The sequence below is a fragment of the Lemur catta genome, chromosome 15 (assembly GCF_020740605.2).
Source record: "Lemur catta isolate mLemCat1 chromosome 15, mLemCat1.pri, whole genome shotgun sequence".
Taxonomy (NCBI): domain Eukaryota; kingdom Metazoa; phylum Chordata; class Mammalia; order Primates; family Lemuridae; genus Lemur; species Lemur catta.
Genome location: NC_059142.1, coordinates 3460682 through 3484111, shown reverse-complemented (window position 1 = coordinate 3484111; position 23430 = coordinate 3460682). Strand labels below are relative to the sequence as shown.

General features: G+C 39.1%; 1 protein-coding gene across 1 annotated transcript in view; it reads right to left on the bottom strand.

Annotated features, from left to right (window-relative positions):
• LOC123650598 (protoheme IX farnesyltransferase, mitochondrial) overlaps positions 1–21975 on the bottom strand; it is a 137332-nt gene extending 115357 nt beyond the window's left edge. The window contains exons 1-3 of the mRNA XM_045569485.1: positions 21834–21975; positions 16724–16857; positions 14388–14709 (exon numbers count right to left, since the gene is read on the bottom strand). Of these exons, the coding sequence (XP_045425441.1) occupies positions 14388–14709; positions 16724–16857; positions 21834–21876 (499 nt within the window). The 5' untranslated portion in view covers positions 21877–21975. The remainder of the gene's footprint in view (positions 1–14387; positions 14710–16723; positions 16858–21833) is intronic.
• Between the last annotated feature and the right edge of the window lie 1455 nt (positions 21976–23430).

Below are 23430 nucleotides of genomic sequence, written 5' to 3'. Positions count from 1 at the left end.
GATAAACATTTAAAATAATATAGAATTAAGATTAAGTCTTCAAGTGTCATTCTGATTTTGACAGTATCTGGTATTTCGCTACATTTGATTATTTTGTACAAGTAATAGGTGAGTTAAATGGACCTACTCACTTGTTCTTCACACCTGGATGACCTAAATGCACACGTATATTAATGTATCATTATTTTCTTTTTCACTGAGAAGTTTCACTTACTCTTAGTAATTAAATAGTAATGTAACAATGTTGGTTATGTTGGTTATGTCCTATTCAAAGGAACTTTCTTCTTGCTAGAAATACTTTTTAGAAGATCACCTGGAAGAATTCCCTTGCAGGTATTGCTGTCCCATTAAGCGAAACTAGAAATCAATAGTCATTTGCCAACCCTAAAATTTGTGTTCACTATTTACGTGAAAAAAAAGTTCTTTGCTGGAGACTAAATCATTCAGAACAAAGCAGAGCAAAGTCTTTGAGGATTCCCCTGAGCTTCAAGGGGTACAGTTTTCACAAACTTGATGACCTTTAAGAGGAGGAACACAGTGGGGCCATCTCCAATCCTCCACAGGCATGCTGAGTACAAAATAAGGTAGCAGACTAAAAACTTGAGGACACAATTTCAGCAGGTGAAAGAGACACTATGAAAAGCAGACCAAGCAACTACGAAAGCACAGCAGGCTAAAGTAGCTCAGTTTACATACAATACTTTTCATTAATCACCAGGCATTAAACTACTACAGCATAGTAAAATAATCAATTATTTGTAACCAAAAGGTTAACCTGCTCAAAATTCTGCAAATGGTGACAACAGAGTCATTACACCTTATTTTTCCATTGAGCTACTATTTGTTGAGCACCTATTACATGTAAGGCACTGAACCAGGCAATGCAAATCCAACAGTCAACAAAATAGATGTGGTCCCTGCACTCCTGGGGCTTCCACCCTGATGAAGAGTCAGAAAAGTCAATAGGCATTAATTATACAATACAATGTGACAGGGACTCAGCAGGTGAAGAACTCTGTGGAGAATACAGAAGGGCCTCCTACTCTACAAGGCTTCCCAAGAGTGATATCCAAGTTGAAGAATGAAGGATGAAAAGGAGTTAGCCTGGCAAAGAGGGAAGACGGTGAGAGGTACAAGTCTGAGACAGAAGGAATAGCAAAAACAAAAGCCACAGGCTGAGCGAGTGCTCCAGATGAAGTCACTCCCCACCTACAGATAGGATACCTCAAAGAGTAAATATGGACAAAATGCATCTCTGTATCCCTTTAAAAGCTCACTGACCTGACAATATTCTTCTTCTCATTCTTAACCTCCAAATTCACTATTCCTCTTTTTTATTTGATATTTTTTAAAAAGCTATTAGTAAAGTTAAAACTTTATAGTACCTTTTAGGAAGGTTTTGCAAAATAAACAGTTGAGTAAAAACTTTTTTTTAGTACTTAAAGAGACAATTTTGTAACATTCTTTTAAAAATTCACTTCTCTCAGCATTTCATTCTTTAATCTTAATAAATGAGATACTACCATGCTTTATTTTGAACTGGAAACCAAGACCTGCATAATACCCCAAAATGACTACTAAGCAACCAGGCAAGTATGGCCTGCAGGTTGAGATGCAATAATACGGTTCCCTCAATGGATTCAGAAAACATCCCCTCCCCACAGTAGAGGGAGATCTGCTTTGACAGGCAGAATTTAAGAGGATCCCAAGTGTCAGGTTAAAGGTGCTGACAAGGAGAGAACTGGCAGAGGGGAGGAAAGGCAATGACAGGTAAGAATTCAGTTAAACTGGGTTAGCAGGAAGTTGCAGAGTGCCCACTTGATGGGAAGTAAACCTACGTTTTTGTGAGTAATGGGAAGCAAGGTAGTTTGCTGAGAGTAAAGAAGGGCTAGGAAAGAGGGTGTTGAATAGGTGCTCCTGAAAAGAAGAGTGTTTCTCAAAGAATGCTCCGGGGGCCATCTGTATCAGGGCCAGATTCCTAGGCCCCAGCCCAGACTTAGCGTGAAGGAAATACATGACGGTGATGCCTGGACATCTGCATTACAACAAGCCCCCTAGGTATCTTGGAAGGCATATACAGTTTGAGAACCAATAGAGAAAGTGAGGTTCTCCAGGTTGATGGTGGAAATTTGCATTGAAGAAGAAAACTGAGCAAGATACCAAAGTCCTCAATCAGCAAGTGCAACAAAGAAGTGAGAGACAGGAAAGTTTCAGGGTGCTCTTTAATATCCACTAAGGGCTTGTTTCTTTGTTCAGCTGCCTACCTACACTTTTTCCGTGACGATGTCTACTTGGGCCAGCTGGCTGTTCTCTGTCTCACAGCCAATACTGACTATAACCCAACACAAACCAGCAGTCTCAAAATGTGTATTTGATTATCAAGATGATAGGGAAAAACTGCTGACAGATCAGTACACATCCACAACCACTACTAGAAAAGTAAATGTTGAGTTGGCAAATCAGCCTTCATTTAAATACACTACATATGAAGTGCACATATGTGGTAGTAGTCACAGAGCAGATTGAAGGGTGGTGTTTTATTTTCCTACAGGAAAAACTGAGTAGGGAAGAAGTGGGCAGCTTCACGCTCTCTTCCAGGAAGGGACGGATTGCATAATGAGACAGCCCTGTGGGGGCTATGAAGACACAGAGAAGTTGGCTACTGTCAGAGTTATCTAGGCTCGATTTCAGATGTTTTGGCTTTTAAAATGACAAATTTATGAATTGTGCCATACTTTACAACCTCCCTTGCAGCTGGAGGTAGCCATCTTGCACAGTTCTGGCCAGTGAGATACAAGGAAAAGTTCTTATCAAGAGCTTTCCTTCCCAAATAAAGAGGCAAAATCTTAAAAGAACGTTTCTGCCTTTCCACATTTTTCCCTCTTTCCTTCTTTCTGCCTGGAACACAGAATGATGAGGAGGGTGTGAGAGTCACTTTGTGGTCCTGAAGGCAAAAACCACAAGCTAATAATGACAGAGAAAAGGAAAGTACCAGGTATGTGGGCAACACCCATAAGCACTAGCTCCAGACTCCTAACTTCACAATCCTTGATACACAGGAAAAATACACACTTTACTTATTTTAAGTCGCTGTTTTTCAAGTTTTTACTTATGTGCAGCTAAGGCCCTTCTCAACTCATAGTTTTTTTTATTTTATTTCTCTCTCTTCTTTAAAGTTGTCAATATTCTTTGAGTGATTATCACCCTTACAAAATTTATCTTTACCTTCCCTACGGCATCTACCACAGCATCTTCCACTTACAAGCAGTTCAATTAAAATCAAATTGAATTTAAGACAATTAAAGCCCATCCTAACAATCAAACCATCAGAAAATAGAGTAGCCTACCTAAATATATTTTTTGTCTAAATTAGAACATTGGCTAAAGCATCTACATAGCCCCAACCCCAGAGAAACCAACTGAAATGATGGAATAAAAATGAAAACTGGAGAAAAACCTACATCAGCAATAAATTACATAAAGACAGGATACTAAAAACTTCAAGAAATATTTGTTAAATATAGTACAGATGAGACCAAATTGAAGACAGTTATTGAGAACTTACTCATAATTTCATTACTTAAATAGCAAAAAATTAGACTGCCTAAATAGCCACTAATGAGGAGATGGATAAATATGGGAAATAAAGGCTACCCTGCCTGTACCCGTTATGCCTCCCTGCTGAGGAGCAATGACAGAGGCCAGGGTAGACCGTGGGAGAGATGGGCCCATTCCACGAAAAGTCCCTTGGCACTCAGTACAGGAGTGCTTGAAGGCAACTGCATCACAGCTAGAAGGGGAGAAAGGGCCAGAGTGGTCACACCAGAAAGGAAGCAGCCTTGACATAATACTCACTGAGACAAGGCGGGAAACTTCCCTGAGTGCCTCCATCCAGCGTGGCAGGCCACACACTACCACCACACCCTGGCATACTGGGGTATCCTTCCAACTCAGCAAGCCGTGGCACCAGAGAAGAGGCTGGACACAGACGCGTCATTTGCCGAGAATAGATGCAGATGGCACTAAAAGCCAGGTTTGGGAAGCAGGACACTGGCACTGTGGTTTCAGAAATGTGGTAAAAAAACCTCATCCCTGTCAGGCCACAGGACTGCTATGCCTGTAATGCAAACTGGTAGCCTCCACGCCTCTTGCTTAATATGTGAGAGAAGCCTAACACCATCAAGTGAAACTACTGGGCGATGAAGGAAGACCCAACTGTGCATCCATTCAATAGATACATAACGAGCATCTATGACACGCCAGGTACTGCTGTAGGCATGGAAGAAGTAACAGTGTAAACAGACAAAATACCCAATCCCCGTGGAGCTTCTATTCATTCGGGGGTATAACTACGGTCTAGAATAGTGCTATCTTTATTCAGGAATGGATACAGATAAAGAAAAGTAAAATGGTCAATGTAAGACTCATAGAAAAGATTCTACAGTATAAAAGAAAAAAAGGAGCACGGAATAAAAAAAGGTTGAATATATTTCTGAAAAAGATACACCATGGAACCACTAAACTATAAGCTCCTCCTAAAGAGTAAGACCCACGAGGGCAAGGACTGTGCCAGCCATACACACCTCATTCTGTCCACAATCCTTAGTAGAGTATTTCTGGAATATGATAGGTACTCAATGAATATCAGTTGAATGAGTAGAAAAAGTAAATTTGTATACCCTAGCACAAAAACAAACCTCATGAAACAGATAAAGCAGGTTAAGAAAAGTAGTATACAGAACTGCCATAGTCATGAGATGTAATAAAAAATAGCAGCACAAAATCCAATAAATGCTGTACTGATATCTGAAATTTCAGATCTTTCAGAAAGAATAAAAAGTTATAACAAGGGAAGGTAAATAGAAAGAGTATACCAAAGAGGTAATTACCAGAAAATGAAATAATTATTATAAATACAAAAAGAGATAATCTGATTATTATTTGATTGTATTACTGAAAAACTCGAGAAATAATCAACTGAAAAAATATTTTAAAATACCACCAAATTAATTTTTCAGTAAATATATTGATCTATTTAAAGAAAACTATAAAACTTAAGAGGCATAAAAAAAGATTAGGATAAATGAAAATGATACAATATAGTAAAGATCTCAATTCATCCTCAAACATATGAAAATTCCAATTAAAATATGAATGGAATAGAGGAGATTATTACAGGGATAGAATTTCACAAATTCTTAAATTTGTAAATAGAACATTCCAACACTAGTTAATGATTTTTTAAAAATTGGGTATATCTCCACCTTATACTATTGACAAAAATACATTTCCTATAAATGATAAATTTTAATATGAAATCATAAAACATAAAGGTTAACAATGTAGACAAATACTGTATTTACAAAATCTTCATGTGGGAAAGCCTAAGCATGACACAAAGACCAGAAATCCACATGGAAAAAGATTTATAGATTTGTATATATAAAATTAACTTCTGCACATCAAAAAAATGATAAATGAAAGCAAGAAGCCAACAACATGTAATATATAAGACATTTACAATGGATATATATATATAATGGGATCAAATCTTTAATACATAAAGAACACTTACAAATAATAAATGAAGACAAATACAGAAGAGAAGGCTGGAGGGCAAGCAGGCCATTAACAAAAGAAATATAAGTCACCAATTGACATATGAAAAATACAAAACCTCATCAGTAGTTTTAAACACAAAATGAAAAACGTAAGCACCATTTTCACACAGCAAACTGGCAGAGTTGTTTAGAAAGATACATTACTATCTAGCATATATTGGTGAAGGTATGGTGAGTTGGCCAGCATAAACTGGTAAGATCTTTCTTGGGGAAAATCTGTCAATGAAAGCAAAAGCTTTAAAAACATGCATACCCTTTGACCTATCAAGTCCACTTATATATATTTATCCTAGGAAAATCATCACAGATTTGACTCCAAAGATATTCACTACAGCACTATTCATAATAATAAAGTGAAAACCACCTAAATAGAAGTAAATGAATTACGGTATAACTATGCAATGGCATGCTATATATGTATTAAAAATAAAGGTATACTTCTACAGAGCTAACTTTCAGAAATATGTACACAAACATATGTACAATGACTTTTAATAGCAAAAAATAAGAGACTATATAAATATCCATTAATAAGAAAACAGTTCAATAAATTCAATGTAGCCACACTATGGAATACTATCAACCTTTGGGGAAAAAAAAGCTAGATTTAATTGTATTAATGAGGAAGTATGTCTGTGATATACTATTTAGGGAAGAAAGCAAATAACTGAATGCTGAATTTGTAATATAACCCCATTGTTATAAAACAAACACAATAGAAACTACTTACTAATATAATAACAACTAACCCTTCTTGAACATTTACTGGGTATGGTAGTAAATTATTTACTTGCATTATTGTTTATAATCTTCACAACAATCCTTCAAGTAGGATTATACCCATTTTATAGATGAAGAAACTGAGGCTTAGAGACTTGAGAAATGTGTCTATGATCATAAAACCAGCATACTGTACACCAGGATTTCCAGCCCAGCCTGTCTGACTCCAGAGGCTGTGCTTAACATTACAACATAGAATGTGCATAGATAAAGGTTACAAAACTGTCTGCAAAAAACCTGATTACTGCATGGCCTTAAGGGGACTTTTTGTATACCATTATACGTTTTTGTTTTAAAAAAAAAATTATTTTTAAATTTTTAAAAAGACACCAAAAACAGGGTAGACATATTCATACAAAAAGATATAAACAGAATATTAATTTTAAAAGTTACAGAAGGCATTTCAACTATAATCTTATATATGTTTAAAAAGCAAAAAAATATATATGAATGGAATATATAGAAAAAAGTTCTAGAAGGTAATGAAGATAATACACCAAAATCTTCCAAATAGTTTTATTTTGAGATGGTGAAATTACAGGGGAATTTCAATCTTCTCTTTTTTGCTTATGTATATTTTCTATTTTTTCCTAAAAATAAATACCTGTAAGTTATATAATTAAAAATACTACTGTAACATTTAGCAAGTATATCATTAAGTTAATTATATCAAAATATAAAGTTCAAGAAATAAATATAAAATTCAAGAAATAAGCATAATTTAACTCAATTATTAATGGCATTTTTATGAAACATGAAAACCCCTTGATACAAATATTTAATAACTGAAGATTACAGTAAGTTGACTTTTAAAAACTATACAAGCAATCTAAAATGCATTTGTATCTTCTACTTTTTTCTTTTAATAAAATGTAACATTCTAGGCTCTAGGGGGAAAAATCTATACATTGATAGACTGTACTTAGTATCAGTTCCATCAACAGCATAATCTACTGGTTCCAATAAACAATCTATTTTTCTATTCCGGTCTCAGAAAATGTGTTGTAGCTTTTCAGTACAGATGTTATTCAGAAAAAAAGTTCTGCTTTTATTGACCTATATTAAGTACAAACTCAGTTGAGTCACCAAAGCCTCTTATGATCCTAATCCAAATAAAATTTCTTCATACCAGTGTGGTCCATGCAACAAACTCCAAAAACATATTGTAAATAGCTCAGTTGGCAAGAGAAAATCAAGGGAAACATATTCCTTCTTTATAAACTCAGTTTTACTTTCCTTCATTAAAAAAAAAATCTTTAAATGTTATTAGCACCAGCAAACATTTGGCCCATATCCTGGCATAAATGCCAAGGCATCAGGCTGCTGCTACCCTGCTATTCTATAAATGAAATATAAGTATGATCACTTTATGGCCTTTCACTTATTCTACAGTTAATTACCCCCAGTATATTACAGCCATAAACAAAAGGAGGGCAAAGAAAGAAAGACCAATTCTATAAAAGTGACCGCTGACTACCAGATATTTCTGCCTCAGCTATCATTAGCTATAAATGAATTGCCCAAGATGTTAAGAGTCTAAAAGAAATCAATTGATAGATACCAGGTATTTTCTTAAAGAAAAAATCCTGCTGACTCCAAGACATGTGTGAATTCAAGTAATAAACTAAATAGGGAGGTAAAAGGTTAGATAAAAGGGTAGGGGTCACTCAAAGGGTGCTGCTTGTTTAAATGGTATAAGCAGAAGGAAATGACTTTAATTCAATTAGTTCATCCAGAAACCTGGGGCATAGAATATATAAAATGATACAAAGGAAAATTTACTGCCCTGGGACTTTTCCATCTGTGTGTGTAGGTGAGGCTGCTGCTTCCTTTCTCCTTGGTGCATCCTGCTTTCCCATACATCTCTTGTGTGGTCCAGATTCTGCCCAGCTGGCTTTCTCTGCTGCCAGCGGTAGCAGCTGGCTGCTCTGGCTCTCCCCAGGTGAGCTCTCTCCATATCCAGCCAGACCACTCAGTCTGGGACCGTACTGGCTGCCACCGTAACACCTACTTCACTTTCTCCAAGTGTGGTCCAGGACCACCTGCATCAGAATCATCTGCTGTACTTGTCAAACATGCGGATCTCTGGGTCCTGTCCCAGCTCTCGGGGATCTGCATCACGGGGAACAGTGGCCAGGAATCGCCACTCTAACAAGCATGCCACGAGTGCTCCTCACCACACTGACATTCGGCAACCGATGAGTTGATGTGCACCATACAACACACAGCATGTACTATTAAATGATTAATTTAAGAATTGCTTGAGATTTCAGACACTATATTTTAAATATCAAACCCTGCATCTTAAATGCCAATTCAGATATATAAACATATAAGCTACATAAAAGGAAAACAATACAATAGCCAGTACGAAGGAAGGAAGCTGTGGCCAAAAAAACCACTAGATGTTAAACCAGTTATCATACTTTCCTCTGTTCCTAATGAAATAAGCATTATGAAAATAAACTTTAAGGAATCATTTTAAATCCATTTTTAAAGCAGCTCACTAAAGACTCTAAGAAGAAGAAACATTGATAATTATTTCCTGATTTAGCAACCAGTCAACACTCACTTCCTAAATGCCAAATAATAAAATAATTCCCTCTAGCCAGGCATCTTAGGAGACCTCTAGCATTTAACAGTGTTGATCACTTTCATTAGGAAGTGGTTCTACTGTTTTGGCTTCTGTGACACAGGCTTTTCCTGTTTTCCTTCCTCTGACGATTCATTTCCCACCAGTCTCCATTACATACTTTACCCAATCCCTAAAAGGAGATAAACCCCAAAGTCCTATCCTGGGCCGTCTGCTTGATCACTCTACACACTGACCTTGGTAACCTTCACTACCACGGCTTCACTGCCAACTCCATGCCGAAGACCCCTGGTTCTCCCAGCCCAGTGTCCTATCTGAGCTCCTGTCCTTCACAGTAAGCCATCCGTGGACCTCTCCATCTAGACATGCCAGTGGCAACTCAAATTTCATTTGTCCAAAATCAAACACACCACCTTTTCCTCAAACCTGTTTCTTCCTTCCATATTCACATTCCTAAGTCTCAATACCATCTTTCATCCAGTTTTCCATACCAGAAGCCTGGAATTTTTTCTAGAGCAGAGGCAGCAAACTCAGATGCCTATGGGAACAGCCAGGTAACAAATTTATTTTTTTATGAAATGTGTATAGCTCTTAACATGTACCAGGCACTTCTGTGTCATTTGCAAATGTTAATTCATTTAATATTCAGAACAATCCTATGAAGTAGGTACAATTATTATGCTTGCTTTACAGATGGGTAAACTGAGGTACAGAGAGCCTATGAAACTTGCTCAAGGTCACTCAGCTAGCAAGAGCCAGCATTTGAATGCAGAGTCTGGCTCCACAGGTCAGCACACTATGCTCTCTCTGTGAGCTGGGTAAGGTCTAGTAAAATAAATAAGGAGAACAGGGCCCGGAGAGCTGGACAATATTTGCTTCACCTGAATGTACTCAAATCCTTTGCAACTCCACATACTCAACTTGTGTTTCATGCCTGCATAGCTCTCCGCTACATCTATTGAAAGTTGTGTTCATTCTACCTCCTTCATGTTTCTCTCACTGTCTCCCTTTTTCTCTTTCCCCACCACAGCCTCAGCTCAGGCCCAAGTCGTTTCTCTATCGGCTGCCACGATCTGTCCGCCATCATTCTTGACTCTCACCAGTCTGTGCTCTCTGACAGCAGGCTGGCAAACTGTACAAGGTCAGACAGTAAATATTTCAGGGTTCCCAGGCCATGAGGTCTCTGTCACAATTACTCCACTGTCACCGTAGCATGGTATCTGCACAGAGTAAGTGGGCATGGCTGGGTTTCAATAAAGCTTTATTTACAAAAACAGGTGATCCTTGCTCAATAGTACTACCACAGCAGTTTTCTTAATCAATCCTATTCCTTCTACTGAAATATATTCCAGATGGTCTCAAAACCTTGGAGAATATACAAAAATATAAAAGTATCAGAAGAAAACAACAGTGAATGTATTTTATAACCACAGGGTGGTGAAACCTTTCTAAGCATGAAAAAACAAGTAAATTTGAATACATAAAAGCTAAAAATCTCAGTGGAGCAAAAGTAAAACTAAACAACAAAACACTTCGAAAAAAGAAAAAAGGCAAAATATGAAAGAAATATTTGTAATGAATATGATAGAGGAAATGCTCATTTTCGTTATTTATAAAGAACTCTAAAAAGTCAATAAGAAATGACCAAGGATATAATAGGCAAATAATAAAAGGAAAAATACAAATGGTCAAAATAGAGAAAAAGATACTAAATCCTACCAAAACTTAAACAATGAAGTTTACTCCCACAAAAATCTTTTTCAATTATCAAATTGGCAAAACTGGTAAAGACTGCTTATGCAGGAGTACAGTATAGACAGGGAGTCAGATTCCCATATGCTACTGGAGGCGTACAAATTATACCATCTCTTAGGAACAAATTGGTTGATCTATCAAAAACTCAAATATCTAAAGCTAGCTATTACATATCTAAACATCCTATAAACTCACCTAATTATACAAAGACTTATGTACATAAAAGTTAATCACAACATTGCTTTTAATAGCAAAAAACTAGAAACACTTTAAATGTCTACCTGTAGAGGATTAGTTAATAATGGTCAATCCCTATAATGCTATGATCCCCAAACCCCCAGCTTGTGGACCAGCCCTGTTAGGAACCTGGCCGCAAACCAGGAGGTGAAGAGGGGGTGAGCAAGCGAAGTTCCATCTGTATTTACAGCCTCTCCCCATAGCTTGCATCACTGCATGAGCTCTGCCTCTTATCAGATCAGTGGAGGCATTAGAGTCACATAGGAGCACGAACCCTACTGTAAACTGTGCATGCGAGGGATCTAGGTTGTGCGCTCCTTATGAGAATCTGATGCCCGATGATCTGAGGTGGAGCTGAGGCGGTGATGGAGCAGCTGCAAGTACAGATTATCATCAGCAGAGAGGTTTGACTGCACAATAAATGTAATGCATTTGAATCATCCCAAAACCACGCTCTCCACCCCTGGGTCCGTGGAAAAACTCTCTTCCATGAAACTGGTCCCTGGTGCCAAAAAGGTAGGGGACCACTGGCATAGTGGACTAGCATACAGTGGGGTAAATACTGTCAGTGAAAGCTACACTGTTACAAGAAAATGGCAAGTTGCAGAACTCTGTGTGTGTGTGCATGTGCGTGAGATTCTATCTCTACTGAAGAAAACATACAACCACACCTATATCTGCATGTGTGTCTATATAGAGAAGGCTGCATTTCACATAGAGTTTTTATCTAGCATGGAAGGAAAGGATACTTTCTCAGTTTAAAATGTATGCTTCTGTATTATTTGAATTTTTTTTACAATAAGCCTGTACCAATTTAATAGTAATTTAAAAACACTTACAAGATAAATAAATAAGATAAAATGCAAAGCGATCATATCCCTCCAAAGAATATTCGACTTGACAGAGCTATGGTATAATGGCCCAACTCTTTAGCATGATATACATGCCAATAAGAAAACACGACCCCTACCTAACTCTTCAATCTCAGTAAGCGCCTTTCCTACATGACAGTCAAGTCATACTGTGTTACTCAGTCACACTGCAGTTTTCTGAAATGCCAGGATATATCAGACTTCTTGGCTTTTGCAAAGAATTCTCCCTCTGCTTACAATTCCCCTCCTTGTCTTCCCTGCCTAGTAAACCTCATTCACCTCAACCCTCCAAACCCCACAGGCAGAACAACCTTAGGGGAAATACAATATATGTTAAAAAGTCAAGTGTTTACCTGGAATTATCTGGAAATTTTCAGTGCCTCCTGTGCGTCAAGCATGCTGCTGGATGCTTTACATGCATCATGTGACTTAATTCCTAAATGATTTATTATTATTTCTATATTACAGATGTGCAAATTGTCTCAACAAGGTTAAGGAACTGGCCAAAGTCTCACTGGCTAGTAAACGTCACAAGCAAGATGTCAATTCAAGTCTGCTTGGCTTCAAAGCCAAAGATCCTGAGTTTTGAGAAGGGAGATTGGAGCCAAGTGCAGGTCTGATGGAGAGATCTTGAAAGGATCTGTCTGGACACTTACGTCCTGGCAGACTAGCCTCCTGTGAAGGCAGATGGACAAGAATGGTGGGGGGGGGAAGGACAGAAAAAGGGAAAGAAAGTTATTTTGGGCCAAGACTTTGATCATTCCAGATGACAATGTTCCTCTAACACCAGGCAGAGTTGAGGCAGGTGGCGATACAGAGAAACTACAGACTCCTGTGTAGATTAGGAAAATCAAAAGCAATGTCTTGGGAAAACTAGTCTGGCAGCCTTGGACAGCATGGACTGTGACAGAGGGTGTGGGGGGACAACAAAGACAGAGATCTGAACAGTTTGGAGCTGCTGCAAAAATCAACAGCCTCATGTGGTTTGGACCTGAACTCGGATGGCACCTTCGGAAACGGGGATGAGAAAGCAGATCCCATCCGTTACAGAAGATTCCCTGGGTGACATTAGATGCTAGACTAGAGATGAAGAGGAGAAGGGAGAGAAAGAGTTAAGATTGACTCTAAGGTTCTTGTCTAAGGGAAGCAAAGAATGCTGGTACTCCTGACAGAAATGGGATGGCAAGAGAGGAGAAGAAACCTGCAGAGAAGGAATCTGTGTTAAATGATGGTGCACACAAGAGGCTCCTACTGTTGACAGAGGTCACTTCTGATGCCTATGGACTGAGAGGCCTTAATTTGGGGGTGATATCTTAATGACTGTAACTTATCTACAGGCATGCTTAACAGGTCAACAGCATGACACTTATACCACTTACATAAATGACAAAAGATCTCCTTTAGAGACATGACCATTCCTTGCTTAACTACCATAAAGCACTAAGACATGTTTTCAAGGATAGCAGGTAGAATTAATCTGTTTTAAGCTACACGATGTAAGTCTTAGCAAGACTCTTAAGCTCTTTCACCAAACCCCCTATGTCTACTCATCATTTCCCCAAAAAGGATTTTCTTTTCTTTAGGTGAGGCTGGCCACTGAGGAAAAAAGTTGTCTGGGTTACCTCCTTTTACCCTGGATTTCAAGCTCAACTCTTTAAAAACAAGCAAAACCACTCTTTCCCTGATACTCTCAAAAGCCTCCCTGTCTCATCTGTTATTTGACTCAGTAACATTATTTATCACTTTCTATCCTCAAAGAATAACTGGTTTAACCTTATCATTCACTTAGTATGATCTATCTCTATTCTCATCCAAGAAGAAAAGAAGAGACCAGGTCTTCAGTTTGCAGAATGACCCAGAACATACCTTCCAAACAGGGTTAGCTCAGAATAGGCCGTGTCAAAGTTTACTCATAAGATGGGATAATAACAATAATGCTTTGCCTGACTTACAGGGTGGTTGTGACAACCAAATTACATAATTATGGCAATAAAATTTTGTATAGTGTACTAGAATTAGGGAAAAAAATCTGGTTCCAAATCTCCTTTCAGAGAAGCAGTCTACATCCCTGCACACCTGGAACAACCCTCGAAGCCTTACAAGAAGCAAAACCCAGAAATGAGCTGCAAGTCTCAGTGGTCACCATGGGTTCACACCACACCCAGCAGTTCAATTTGTCCCATTCCAGAACTGAAGTCTACAGAACTCATTATCTTACTGAATTTTTAAAGTACAGTGGGTGTAAAACACTAAAGACAAAGAAATAAGTAAGATAAGCATTCTACTTTAATTCCAAATGAGAGGGAGACTATTTTAGTGTAATACTTAAAATGTAATATTATTTACAATTCTGTGTAAGTAGAATCAGAGAATTCTATTTTGAATCTCAATTAAATTGAAGAAGAAAAATACTAAGAAAGGATCTGCAGTTTCAAACTATTCCTTTCAGTGCAGTAAATCAAATGAGCTTTTGATTTAACTAAAAATAGTTTCAAGTAAGTATCTAACTCTATCAGAAAAACAAAGTACCTGTGAGTTTGATTTTGGATAGTCGAGCCAAAATTCCTGGTAAATCAGCCACCTGCAGCTTCATCTCTTTCCACTGCTTTTCACCTTTTGTCTCTTTTCCAACATCTACTGAGCCTTCAATTATTGAGGCAGATTCTAGTTCCATCAATTCCTTTTCATTCGGCTTTCTGGACAAAGGCAGACTGGGGGACGAAAGAGGTTTCTTTTCATATAGTTCTAGTTTGGTTTCACCTGAAGATGTTTTTTCAAGGAAAGGAGATGCCACTGGCTCTGGCTTTGGTTTTACTTGCTGGTTGAGGCTTCTGTTCAGTTGTGTGACATACTAAACAAAAAAACAAAAAAAACCCTCGTTACTATATGGCAAGGCCCAAAATACTCTCAAATGGTTGTTTAGTAACATCTTCCATCAGTTCAACTTTTATGGTACTTGAAAGCTTTTCCTACGTATTTAATATTAGTCAATTCAGCATGGATTTATAGAGTTTTTGTTACCTGGAAATCACTAGACTGACAGATATAGAGAATAAAATTAATGCCTCAGCAATGGTTTTCAAATTCTATGGTCTGGAAAATCTAGGCATATAAATTCCTTGAAAGATAAATTCATTTTTTATCCATCTCCTCCAGAATTTCCTCTGGAGGCTTAACATTCCAAATGCAATGAAAAAGTTTTGTAGAATCAAGAGCCCAAGTTAACCTGTTGACTTTCCATGTTGCTAGGCAAACAGCGCAGAGAGGGACTCAATATTAGGGCATAATCCAGGGCTAAATGACGTTACAGCAGTGTGGTATGAGGAAAGAACGTAAGTTTTAGAGTCAGTCTCTACCACTTACTAGCAAAAATTAATAACTACTAATTAGTCACTACTAACATTTGTGAAGTACTTAATAGTTTTATATAATATATATCTCATTTAATCTTCTCAACAGTTGTTAAAGAAGATGGATCAAGCTGGGTGCAGTGGCCCATGCTTGTAATCCTAACACTTTGGGAGGCCGAGGTGGGAGGATTGTTTGAGGCCAAGAGTTCAAGACCAGCCTGGGCAAGCAGGACCCCCATCTCTACAAAAAAATTTTAAAAATTAGCCAGGCGTGGTGTTGTGTGCCTGCAGTCCCAACTACTCTGGAGGCTGAGGTAGGAAGACTGTTTGAGTTGAGGAGTTTGAGGCTTCAGTGAGCTCCAATGACACCACTACACTCTAACCAAGGCAAGAAAGTGAGACCCTGTCTCAGAAAAAAAAAAAAAGAAGAAACCAAGCCTCATATCAAGAGTTATTACCAGTTCTAGGCAGCCCTGGGACATAGAGCCTACTATGCTGATAACTAGAAAAGTGCCTTTTACATTACATCACAAAGACTTGAAATTACATATACTAGTTTTAAATAATAATTAAAAATTCATGAGTGAATGAAGAGTTGTTTACATAAAAAGGTACTATACGTATTTAAATATCTCTTCTAAATATCCATTATCCTTGACCCCCAATTTAAAAAGCCTGAGCATTTCTATCATTTAAACATTTAAATCTCTTATCAACATATCAGGTTTTATTAAGATTTTAAGTTAATTTGATTTTTAAAGTGGGCATTTTAAGTTAAAAAAAGTTGAGAGAAACGTCAAATATGATGTTAGATTACAACTTTGCTATTCTTTCCATCCTCACACTACAACTATGAGTTTTCAGCTATTTTTCTGCCATTCTATGACCATTTTCTATTTGAGAAAATGGCAAACGTTCTCACTGGTAATTGACAGTAAGTTACCAGATTGCCCACAATATCATGGAGTGAATCTAAAGACCTACAAGAGGACTGAGATCATATCATCAATGTCCACTATAAAATGCAAGCAAATTGCAAAAACTCTCAATTTGTTTGAGTTACTCAGAAGTACAAGTATTAAGAAAACTTTTAAACGTACTGCTGATTTAAGAACATAAGAGGGTCACATTGTTAAAACAATTATTTCTGTGTTACTGATGTATTCACAAAACTTCTAAGAATTTTAAAAGAAGTATCATGGTATCATAACAGTTCAGATTTCCTGGTTTTAGCATCGTCGAAATATGCCAGAAGTTTTCAATCTTTCTCCAAACTTAATAGTAAGTTCAGGATCATACTTTTAACCTCAAATGTCAGAATTATTCTGGTTTCAGTTAAGAATAACCAAAACAAGAGATTAAAGTTTTGGATAAACTTAAGAGGACACTAAATAAAAGTCTTTTTCAAATAGTACCTCTTAAAACTTTTCCTATAATAGGAATTTCTACAATTCCCTCATACAGAGAAAAGTAAAGGCAGAAAGCAACAGAGTAAGAACAGTCTTCCTAACATACCATGCGGTTAAGGAAGCTAAAGTGCTGAAATGTAATCCACTGCTTGTTGACATTCCTGAAAAGATGTATGAATTTGTGAGGGGATTCCTGGATAGCTCTTCCTTCAAGATAGCAGACACATCCTCCTACCCAACCTATAATAGAGAAGAGGAAGAAATGTTAAAAATAATTAATGCTTCTCATCAAATGATGATTGTACCTACCCAGAAGCAAAGCCAACTACCTAATTGAGTGCTACACTGTGTCAGAGCTTTGAAATTATCTAACCCAGATTTGTGAATAAATGCAATTATCAACTGTACTCATTGTTTAACTCAGCATAATTCTTCAGAAGGGCTAGGGAAAATTTTGATTTTAGGATCATTATGTTTTATTATTTTAAATGCAGAAATGACCACACTGTAGATCTTTTTAAGAAAAAATATAAAACAATCAGTTCGGTCACTTCTAAAAAAGTAGAAAATAAAAACCACAATTTTTCTCCATGAGGTTATTTTATATAATATTTATATTAATTTATATATAAATATATATATATTTCAGGTTATTATTTTGGCCATGTAAGGTAAGACAACAGCAAAAAAAGTAGGAATAGTTCTCAATAAAGCCTGACTCTATCAGTCTAACTAGGAATAAGCTATTTTCATTGTATCCAAATTTGGCTTTTAATCATGATATTAATACTAAACCTTTTCTCAAATATCAACAAATCCAGTGCTTCTGCTCAGGTCTCACCCTATTCAAGCCGTCAACAACTTGTACAACACTATAGATTCTCCTCATGGCTTCCATGACTCTAAAGGCTCCTGGTCTTCTACATTCTGCTTCTCTGTTTCTTATGGTGTCTCCTCTTGCTGTATGTGCCACTTTAAGGCAATTGTGTCCCCACTTTCCCAACACTAAATATTGTCCCTGAGCAAATGCAGTAACAGTATAACTTCTAACCTTCAACCCATTTCTAAAGGGTCATTATGCCTATTTCCATCTGCTCTCTTGATATCTCCACATGGATGAGTTGCAAAATGTCTTTAAAAATACTTTATGCTCAACCTATCTCTGTTCTGTTCCCTATTGCATATAAAACCATTACTTTTTAAGACATCAGTATACATCTTGAACCCTCCCTTTATCACCTAACAACCCCCTTTATCACCTAGCAACCATCAAGTCCAGTCAACTCTGAAATTCAGTTCAAATCTGTCCATTTCTTTCCATATCCACTGATACAGGCCCTTATCATCTTACCGTTGGACACAGTAATGATAGCAGGATTCAAGCCAGTCATCCTGCCCTCAGTAACTTCCCTTCTACTCCAATCCATGTGCCATTATGCCAACAGTCTTCCTGCAGCCCAGAATACATACTACTCACCCAAATGTGTACACACAACTCACCAAAGCAATGTTGTCTCATGACCCTCCACTAAATGTGTTCATCTTTATGTTTTTTCCTCGCTTGCACTCCACGCACTGCCTATCAAATTTTCAAAGTCTCTTTCAACTACTCCATCACTTTATTCCATATATTATGGCACTTTTTAATGCAAATTGTTTCCATTTGCTTCTACCATCGTATTTTTAAGTCCCTTGATGGGGGTAAGGGGGCTCTCCTTTACTCACTGCCTTTGCACTACAACAGCTGGCAGAGTGCTTTCCATATAATAATGAAATAATGTGTGATGACAGCATAGCCCACATACCTCTCCTGGACTGTGGTAAGGAGAACTATCACTGCCCCTTGAAATACATGGCAGTTATCTTAGACTAGAGATAAATCATTTCCTCACTGAAATCATATCCTTAAGCCTCAGTTAACTATGACATGCTTATTTTCCATAAACATCAAAATATGTTTCCTTGAACCACCTTGGAAAACATCTCTCAAGATTAAGTCGGTCAAACTAAGATTTTACAGAAGGGTACTATGAAGAAAAACAGCTAGGAAACTGTACTTACATATGATGAAAACACTTCATTTAATCAAAACATGTCACATTTCTATGAATCAGTGCCTAGAAACTGAAAGACATTTCAGCCTTACATAAACAAGTGTAAGTTTGAAGACATACAGATACATCAAAAATCTGCAAACATATGACCATATCTACCACTCACTGTCAACACTGGCTTATGATCGTAGAGCTTTTAAAATTAGGTGAGGAGATAAGTGGCTGAAAGGTTCTGAAATTTTTTTGAATGGCTATAAAACAGTTTGAACTTTTACAAGCAAAATTAGACATGATAATACTAGATCCCTAACACAGGCCCAGTGGCCCACCACATCTCACCATGCTGCTTCCCCATCAAGCCCTCTTAACAGATCTTCCCAGTGGATTATAGGAAGTCACACAGACCACTTAATAGCAGATTTTTTTTTGTCAATTACGTTCACAGCTTCAGGGAGTGAGCTGTCTATTAATTCCTTCCATACCACCATTGCAAAGACTGATCCAGCAACAAACTATGTGGGCTATATGCAGCCCATCTACCAGAATGAGGGGATTCAGAGCAATCAAGAATTGCCCTATAGCTGAAAATATGGAATGGAAAGAAGGAAAGACAGCTAATCTGAGGAATGCACATTATAGAAACCTCCCTACAGAGGAGATAATTCAAGCACTTAAAAAGGATGAGTCTTGTGAGAATGAGTGCCTGGGGTTAGGATCAAAGAACATTCTCAGTCAGATGACAGAAAGTAACAAAGAAGTGACTCAAAAAAGAACCACAGACTGGGCACAGTGGCTCACACCTGTAATCCTAGCACTCTGGGAGGCCGGGGTGGAAGGATTGAGAGGATCGCTTGAGGTCAAGAGTTTGAGATCAGCCTGAACAAGAATGAGACCCCCATCTCTACCAAAAATAGAAAAAATTAGCCAGGCAAGGTTGTACACGCTTTGTAGTCCCAGCTGCTCAGGAGGCTGAGGCAAGAGGATCGCTTGAGCCCAGGAGTTCCAGATTGCAGTGAGCTAGGATGACACTACTGCACTCTAGCCCAGGCAACAGAATGAGACTCTTGTAAAAAAAAAAAAAAAGAAAGAAAAAAAAAGAAAAGAAAAAGAAAAAAACCCATAAAAGTTTTCATTACAGAAAATTGCAGTCATATGTAAAAACAAAAGAGTACAATAAGCCCCCATTCCCCATTACTTATCCCCCAGCTTCACCAATTCACCAATTACTAAACTCTGGCCAATCTTGTTTTATCTACACTCCCTCCCTTCTACTCCCTACTTTATGAACCGGAAGGGACCTTTGAGATCATCTAGTTCAATTACCTCATTTTATGGATAAGTCAACTCAATTCCAGAAAAGCTAAATGACTTGCTCTGAGAACCTACAGACCAGAAGAGATCCATAGAATAACATTATGAGAAAGAAGGAAGAAAGGAATTTCATGGAGTCACAGTGATCAACATTGCCAGACAGTGCAGAGAGCTTGTGTGTGGTGGGTGAGGCCTGAAAAAAGTTTCTGGTATAAAGGCCAGAAGTCCCTCGGCCCTCTGGAGTTTCACTAAAAAATCACCTTCCAAGAGGCAGACTGAGAAAAGGTATACAAATTTATTTAACATGTATACATGAGAGCCTTCAGAATGAAGACCCAAAGCTACAGGGGAAATTGTCAATTTTTATGCTTAGGTTCAACAAAGTATGGACAAGCATGTAGAAATATGATTGGACAAAAATGCTAATAGGCTGAGTGAGGAAACCCAGGAAGGCCTGTCTAGATTCTTCTTGGCCTGAGCATCCATTCCTTCCTTCTGGGTATTGAGCAGAAATGAAGGTCTTATGACCTACATTCAAAAAAGATGGTCAGATAATTTATGGCCAATTTTTACATAGAATGGCCAAGGGAAAGTTAGAGTCATATTTTTAGGTTTATGGCTGGCTTTGAGGAAAAAGGGGTCTGGTTTTTGTAACCCATCTTGCAGAAGATGGATTTTAATTTCCGTGGCTAGCTTTGGGGGAGAATGGGTCTGAGACACAAGAAGGCAGGAGAAAGTCAGAGAAAAGTTTTGCTTTTGAGGCTGCTTCTGAGGCCTTCATCTTGGGGTATTATTTTCTGAGGCCCAACATTGAGATATAATTAAAAATCAGTCCCTGGCTTCTCCTATCTAGTCCTTAATATGGACCACCAAGCAACACATTCCCCACACAGCCATTAGTTATCATCCTAAAATACTGGGGACAAAACAATTCCCAACATCCTTTTTAACATCCCCATCTGGACAGATTTCACCCATCCACAGATAACTATTGAAAGCCAACAATGTACACTAAGTACTGTTCTAGACACTGGGGACACAGAGTTGAACCAGAGACACACTGTGTTCATCTCTTCACAAATTTTATATTCTAATTGGGAGAAACACATAACAAACTGGTATATAAATTTTAAAAATTTACAGACTGTGCTAACCATAATGAAAAAAATAAGTGGAATGATGTGAAGAGAGGAGTAGAGGGCCCTACTTTACATAGGGTGGTCACGGTAGGCCTCTCTGAAAAGATGGCATTTGAGCTGAGACTTTACCAAGAGCCAAGGAGGTGCATTCCAACTTCAGTATACATTTGTCACAGGTCCTTCAAGGGGGAGGATTATATCAAGGACGACACTGGCCATACAAAGCCAAAAGTCTGAGGGGGACTATGGTCTGCTGTCTGCAGCTGTCATCACCATTGTCATCGTTATCATCAAGACCTTTTACATTTTAACAAGGCTTCTGAGTGGGAGCAAAGCGCATCCCTTGTCGTTACAAGCCAGTGGCTAGGAACTGAGACCCTGATAAGCCAAGAGGCTTGTGGAGCCCTAAGGTTCCACTCTGCCTTCTCCAGCTTCCACTACCTGAAAACCGAAAGCAGCAGTGTAGACACTACTCCTTCCGGGGAGTCGCAAGGAGGAGGCAGTGTGCATCACTGGGGCCACAGTGCAAGGCTGGACCCTCACTCCGTGGCCCCCTCACTCCAGGGTTCTCCAAAGGTCACTTTCCCCAACACCAGCGACCAGCCGACCTCGCCAAGGGCTCCCAAGGTTGCAGCTAGCCAGAACCACGGCCTCGCACGTGGCTAAAAGAGTTCAATTTTCCCCAAGGTCGTGCCCCAGGCGGGTACAGTACCTGTCAGGAGGCGCGAGGAGAGAGTGTGCGGGGACGCGGCCATGGCGCACGAGTCTGGCCGCTCTCCGGGGTCCCCGTGTCCTCCCTCCTCACCAGCTACTGGGCGACGCCATCTTCCCTCCCCGCCCCCTGTGGGAGGAGAGACGCTTCCTGTTCGTCACTTCCGGGGGGCGGGCGGCGCTAACACCCCGGCCCGCGCGAGTGCCGGGCTGACGGGTCTGAGGCCCGAGGTACGTGGGCAGACGCGAGAAGCGCGGTGTGGAACAGGCGTCCCCTGGCCCTGTCCGGCCCTCCGGTGGCCCGCAGCGAGGGGCCGGGCTCGGCTGCACTGCCCGCGGGCGATTTCAAGTTACAGTTAGGGCACTTCCTGGCGGCCGCAGCGCCGAGGGGAAGCGGTTCTCGCGGCGGTGCCTCCGCCTTCCCGTCTGATCAGTTTCAGCTGTACAGTATACCGAGCGGGAGCCCGGGTCGAGCTCCGGGTTACCTGCCCCTGAGCCGCACCAAAGGAGCTGAGTCATCAGAGTGTCTGCGGAGGAAGAAGGTGCGTGTGGCGGTTACGATCCGGGGCTCCGGAGTGAGAACCCGTGTTCCAGTCCTGGCCTGGTGACCTTGTTGGAGCCAATTGCTTAAGTCCTCTGAACCTCAGCTAGCTACCTGTGCAACAGAAATATTAATAGTATATATTTTACAAGGTGGTTGAATTAATGTTTCTCACGTGGGTAGCCAGGCGTCTATTAGGTATAGGCACTAATGAATTATTATTACCTGTATTAACATTAGGCTGTGGTTACTAGGGCAGATCTCAGCGGCCCGCCTCTTAGCTCTTGTTCGGGTTCCACAAGTAAAAAGTACATTGAAGAAAGATTGAGCTTTTGAAAAACTAGAAGAGAAACAGGTAACTGAGTTCTATAAGGGCAGTTTCTGCCAGTTTTCAATGATGAGGTGATAGCCATCTGGTTCGCCTTAGCTAACATTGCTTGGCACAGGAGATACTGGTAATGACCCCCCTGATTCTGTAGGAGCTTCCACTAGACCAACGGGGAGGCGAAGGGTTGTTAGTTCACCGTGTTGTAGGGGGGCTGTAGAAAGCGGCTGCAGAAACCCTGATGATGTAACATTTCTGTGCAGTTGGATTAGGAAAGGCTTCAGAGATTGAAACTCGGTCCTCAGTGGAAGGAACAATAAGATTTTTCCAGCATGCAAGGAAAGGAAAGGACAGTCCATGAAGAGGAAAACAGCATTAAATACGATGTTAAAAGTTTTCAAACTCCTTAATATCTTCCATGTGGTTTTATAAACACTTGATGTTTACATTCAGAGCAAAAGTGACCCTGTTTATGAGTGACATTTTAAGGCTCAAAGAGTTTTAGTAATCTTCTCAAAGTCACTTAGCTGCTGAGTGCCAGAACCAAGACCTGAACTCTTGATACCTGCCTGGTATAGGGTTACTTCCACTATGCCATAAGGCGGTATTCACCTAAGAATCTTGAACAGACAAAGCTTCTGTGATTTATAAAGCACAGTATTTCAACCTTGACTGCCTGTTAGAATCAAGTGTAGGGCTTTAAAAAATTATAGATGACTGAGCTACCTCCAG